At 48.4% G+C, this 6,000-nt stretch overlaps 1 protein-coding gene across 1 annotated transcript; it reads right to left on the bottom strand.

The window, feature by feature from the left end:
* Positions 1-384: 384 nt before the first annotated feature.
* kcns2 (potassium voltage-gated channel modifier subfamily S member 2) lies at positions 385-2,283 on the bottom strand. The gene has a single exon (XM_076041169.1). It carries the CDS (start codon positions 2,281-2,283, stop codon positions 841-843), a length of 1,443 nt encoding a protein of 480 aa, XP_075897284.1. The 3' UTR covers positions 385-840.
* Positions 2,284-6,000: the final 3,717 nt, after the last annotated feature.

Below are 6,000 nucleotides of genomic sequence, written 5' to 3'. Positions count from 1 at the left end.
AATCTACAAGTAGTAAGGAATCATTTTCCAATTGAATCTCATCAGATTAAGTAATTAAGGGTTGCATATTTGACCTAATATTTGTGACGTTTGCTTAGTTGAGACCTTTCACTGAGTCCTAACCATGAAACTGTTGTCTGTCCTTTGTCGGGTTGCACAGCGATGCCTTCAGAATTACTTTTAGAGGCATGTCAGTCACAAATGCTTGTTGCTATGCTTGTCAGGCTGCTTTAGATAATGTGTCAGTCAGGAATTTAAATCTGCTCCCCCTCAGGCTCAGACATGTTTTCTCAATCAGTCACTCTTGGGGGAGTATGCTAACAACAACAACAACCACATAAAAAAAAAAAGGCCTCCATGCGAAGCGCGAGAAAAGTTGCGTATTTTTCCTTAGTTTTGTTTTAATCGTTTTCGTCTTAACCACACATGTTTCTTTTTTTTCTTTTTTTTCATTTTGCAACGTAACACTTACACATCAGCATTCCTCAGGAGTGATACAGCTGGAGATATTTTTCGGACAGAATTGATCACGACAGATACAGCCGGAGGGTTGACTACACTGTGACGCCACAACTACAGCATTCTCTGTCTCTGCAATCACATGAGGCCACGGTTTTTGTTTTGTTTTTTATGGATTGCGCTCTTGCACAGCAAATTGTCTCGCACGCGGCGTGCTCAATTTCTCATGACACACGTTTACACGTTATTGCACTGAGCTACAGACGATCGACATCAGTGGAAGAAAGTGGGCTTTTTTTTCTTTTTTCTACGTGTGTTGCTTTCATTTTTTTCGGCCTGCAGGAGCTTTCAGCACTGCGGACGGCTCCGCTCACCTCCCCGTCAGTGTATGGACTCGTTGAGGCTGTGTTCGCTGGGCGAGCTGCGGCTCATGTTGGACAAGCTCGCCATGAGGGACTTGACCTTGTGCGCGTAATAGTTCCTCAGGTTGACCGAGGGCACCTCCTTGATGTCCTCGTCGAAGTCGCAGCTCCGCATGGCGATCTCCAGCTGCTTCTGTCTCTTGTAGAAGAGCGAGAACTTGTTGAAGATGAGCGTGATGGGCAGCACCACCACCAGGATGCCGGCCAGGATGCACGCCGACGCCGTCAGCTTGCCCGCGATGGACACGGGCACCACGTCGCCGTAGCCCACGGTGGTCATGCTGACGGTGGCCCACCACCAGCACGCCGGGATGGTGGTGAGGTCCTCGTTGTCCTCCTTCTCCACCGTGTAGGCCATGACGGAGAAGAAGGACACGCCCACCGCCAGGTAGAGCAGCAGGAGGCCCACCTCCTTGTAGCTGTTCCTCAGCGTGGCGCCCAGCGAGCGCAGCCCCGTGGAGTGGCGCGCCAGCTTCAGGATGCGGAAGATGCGCATGAGCCGCAGCACCTGCGCCACGCGGCCCAGGTTGGCCAGCGCCGGGCTGCTCTCCGCCACCAGGTTGAAGAGCAGCGTGAGGTAAAAGGGCAGAATGGAGACGGTGTCGATGACGTTGAGCGGGTGCTCGAAAAAGTGCAGCTGGTCCGGCGCCACCATGAAGCGGGCCACCAGCTCCAGGGTGAACCAGCCGATGCCGAAGTGCTCCACGGTCTCGAAGCGGGGGTCCTCGGCTGGCTGGCCCTCGTCGTCCAGCAGGCTGAACTCGGCCATGCTGTTCATGCACATGGTGGCGATGGAGCCGAGCACCACCAGGATGGAGAGGACGCTGATGATGCGGCTGGCCACCGAGTAGCCCGGGTTGTCCAGCATCAGCCACACGCGCCTCCTCACGCTGCCCAGCAGCTGCTTGTCGAACTTGGAGGCGTCGCTGTAGAATTCCAGCAGCTCGTCGAACGACGAGGCCGTGCTGCCCTCGTCGCTCCGGTCCTCCCAGTCGTCTCGGTCCTGGTCCATTTTCCTGCAGTGGTAGGCGCTGCTGCAGCACGAGTCGATGAAGAACTCGTTGATGCCCCAGTACTCGATCTCCTGGCTGAAGGAGAAGATGCACAGCTCGGCCATGACGTGCAGCCGCCCCGTGTTGTAGAAGTTGAGCACGTAGGGGAAGAGCGCCGGGTTCCTGTCGAAGTAGAACTCCTTCTCCGTGTCGTCGTAGTCGTCGCACAGCTCCAGGATGGACTCTTTGGACTGGCAGTGGAGGAGGCGCGCCAGCCTCGTCTCGGGGAACCTGGAGAGGGTGTCGGGCTGGAGGCGCTTCTTGAAGCCGCCCACGTTGATGCTGATGGCGGCGCTGTCGTCCGCGCGAGCCCCGGCGCCCGCTTGTTTGCCCAACACCTGACCCGTCATGTCTGCACACACAGAGGGAGGCAGGCAATTTAGAGTTAAGAAATATATAGATATAGATATAGATATCGATATAAATAAAAATAAAGACGGGGTGGTGGTGGGTTGCTTAGGTTGGGGCTTGTGAACACAAAGAGAAGGGCAGACAAAGAGATGAACGCAGCTCCGGGGAGAGGAGAGGAGAAGATGCAGAGCAATTTGAGCTCGTGTCATTTAAATCCGATTCAACTTTTTTCAGGGCAAAACATGCCGCTGTGACATTCGCGGTGGTTCCACCGAGCTGCGTGGGTTACAACGGAAACAGCGTAACAACAGGTGAACTTACTTTCAAAGTGCGGCCAGTGTGTCGAATCCCCCTACAAGCGGACCCCGCACTCGGACTCCTCGGTCAGCATACTGCAGCTTTTCGGGGCCACAGGTTGCCCCCCCCCGTCCCCCCAACCCCCACTCTCCACTCCCCCCCCCCGGACTCAGCGTGTCAGCGCGTGGATGCCTCTCCCACGGACTCGGCGCGACGTCATAGGTGATGTTGCCTCCGAGTGTGTGTTTTGCCTTCCGCAATGAGAGAAAGAATTGAAAAGAGAGAAGAAGAAGAAGAAAAAAAAAACACACAGCCAGAGGCTTCGCTCGGTGTGGTGGCAGCCGCTCGTTACATCCTGCTCCCACCTTCGGGCTCCGGGCATCGGATGCTGCATTCATCAAGAGCCAAGCGCGGCTGCCGTATAGGAGGCGACACACGCCCTGGGAGCCGCTTTTGTGTCTGTGCGAGGGAATTCCTCCCTCTCTCCCTCTCTCTCTCTCTCTCTCTCTCTCTCTCTCTCTCTCTCCGCCTCTCTCTGCCTCCTCTCTATCTGTTGCTGAGCAGCAACACGTAGCTCTCGACGTGCGCCACCCTCCAGCATCACAGGGTTTGAGGGGCGAGGCTCGGAATACACGGCACACACTGACACACAACGTCGGATGGAAACACAGGAGGGGAGTGAGAGAGAGAGAGAGAGAGAGAGAGAGAGAGAGAGAGAAAAAGGCAGTTCCCATAACCTCAAGCTGCGTGCATAAAATATAGTTGAAATGTCAGCGTCAACAAAGAGGGGAAATAAAATGTCAGCGCCGACAAAGAAGCGATGATACAGTTGAATGTCAGCGTCAACAAAGAATGATAAAAAGCAAATGAAACAATATTTGTTTTGCTTTTATTATAGTTTTATGAACATGCCGAACGCCCCATCTTTTAATTTAAAATGCATATATGTATATATATATATATATATATATATATATATATATATATATATATATATATATATATATATATATATACATATATATATTTACTGAAAAGAAGAAGAAAAAACCCGACGTACACTCACGCACGCACGCAGACTACAAATAAAACACAACAACCACAGAGGTCAAATGATCATATCTGTTAATAATGAGACGTTGTTCTTGCCACACAAGCTCATCTGGTTTCATCAGACGTGCACCGACAGCCGATTTAAACCAAAACTCTGGACTAATTCTCAGTTGAAATGTCCTGTCCAAATCCAGTGTGCGAAATACACCCTAAGATTAACCCATGAGACCCCCTGAAAGCCTCAAAGCAAAATTTCAAGGGAGTCTCATAGTTTTTTTTTTGTTTTTTTTTATGTTAAAAATAATTATATATTATTGCCAACTAATATTAATCAAATAAATATTAAATAATTATATAATAATAAGTACATTTAAAAATCAGACTTTACATGTAAAAAGAGAAAATCTACCAGGGGCTCCAGGCATTGCTGCAAGTGTTTATTCTTGAACAGGATCTTTTTCATTCCCATATTTTATTCCCAGTCAGGAAGTATATTAATATTTCATATGTCCCTGTTTACCGCTCCTATCAACAGGAGCTTAATGTGAGCGTTGTAAACCAGGAATATCGTTTTCACAGACAGGGGCTCTACAATAATATCCACACACGTGTCATTTCAAGCGCCTTTTCTGGTGGTTTAAGCATACCAATCATCTTCAGGTGCTCCCAAGGTGATACTATACATCATGTTATGATCCCCAACAGATCCTCCGCACCCCTGCGGCAGCAGATCTGGAAAAACTTGAAAGCCTAAGAAGAGCCTTGAGGAAAACTCATCCACTTTCTCTTCATTAATGCATTGCTGGGAAATTGCAGACTTTATATGTTATTACCGCTTCCTAGTGGGATCCATCTGTGGTTGTGTGAGAACACTGTGCATCCATTATAATCCTTTAAAGTCTGTTGTTATCCTGGTCCAGCTGGGTCTCAAGCACGTGAGAACCATCAACAAGAATCCTTGATGTTTGGGATTTTCTTTTTTTTTTTTTTTCGGATTATTTGTCACAACGCTCCAGGCGGGGATGCTTCATAATCTCGTGCATGTTCGGATTGTGTTTTATGATTACACTATCATGTCACAGTTGGTGTTAATCTTCTGCTTGCAGCCGAAACATTTTTTTTATTTATTTTTTTTAGTATTGCAGGGTGTCAGATTTAGTAGGAAATAAACGCTCCACAAGCCACATCGGTCTCAAACGCTATCTCTGACGGTGAGTGCGCGCACGAGCACACACACACACACACACACACACACACACACACACACACACACACACACACGCACGCACGCACAAGCACGCCTCTGATTTCATTACCGTGAGTGAGGAAGGTTGACGTTTTGCATTTTCCAAGACTTGTTGTTGAGGATGACTGGAGCGGTTTGTTCTAAATGTTTTTTTTTTTGTGTGTGTTTGCTTGTTTTTAATAACAATAAGTAAATGTTCATGTCATATCATCTGCAGATTTTTTACGAGACGCTTTTCATTGAACTTGGTGCAGTTTGATTTGTTCTTCCCACATCTGCTTTCGTGCAATGCTCTGCCTTGTAGAAGAAGAATCTGTCTCCAAAACCTCTCCTACCTGTTTTCTCATCCAGATCAACCTCCAATTTACAGATGAATCTGTCCTTTCCCGCCTTTCATAATTGCCTCGTCGTTACTTAGCCATCTCCAATTGTCAGTGAAGCGTTTCGATCCTATTTTGGGGCAAAAATCACAACGCCAATATAGTATTGCCTTGCATGTGAATTAGCGCTTTGTTGTTTTTATGTAAGATGATCAGATACGATGTATCAGAAACTTGTAAAGAAACCCAGCTCATCACATAATGAATTGCGCTATTACATTGGGGACAAGGTGTTGACAAGGTGTTGCCAAGACTCCAGATATGATGGCTTGCCATTAATCCTCTCTGGTAGGATGACGATGTTGTCAAAAAGCTTTGGGTAGGAGTGTACGTGCAGCGAGGAAGAGCAAGAGAAAGGATAGACGGCGAGGACAGAATGGAGAAGAGACAGAAAATAAAAGAGTGTGTAAGAACAGGATGCGGCTACCCTCCTCTCGTCTCTCCCTCAAAGCCCGAGGTGCAGGCTCAAGAGAGAGTGTGTAGGAGTTTTTTTTTGTGTGTTGACTAAACCTGCTGCTCCCTATCTTTTTACTTGGCTGTCTATATCTACTCTGCGCGCTTCCCTTCTTTCCCACTCTCTTGCCGAATTTATGTGTCTATCTTAACATTTTATATCCACTCCCGCGCCTCTCCGCCATCATGCCCACAGCCCCGCTCGGCTCTCTCCCGACGTCCATCCTCCTGTATAGTTCGAGGTCAGGCTTTGACAATATGTTGACCTGTTCTTGACAGTCGCGTGT

The sequence above is a fragment of the Nelusetta ayraudi genome, unplaced genomic scaffold (genome assembly GCF_046127955.1).
Source record: "Nelusetta ayraudi isolate G7.1 ecotype Tasmania unplaced genomic scaffold, CSIRO-AGI_Nayr_v1 ptg000063l, whole genome shotgun sequence".
In the NCBI taxonomy this organism is placed as follows: domain Eukaryota; kingdom Metazoa; phylum Chordata; class Actinopteri; order Tetraodontiformes; family Monacanthidae; genus Nelusetta; species Nelusetta ayraudi.
This window is presented reverse-complemented; position numbering and strand designations above follow the sequence as displayed.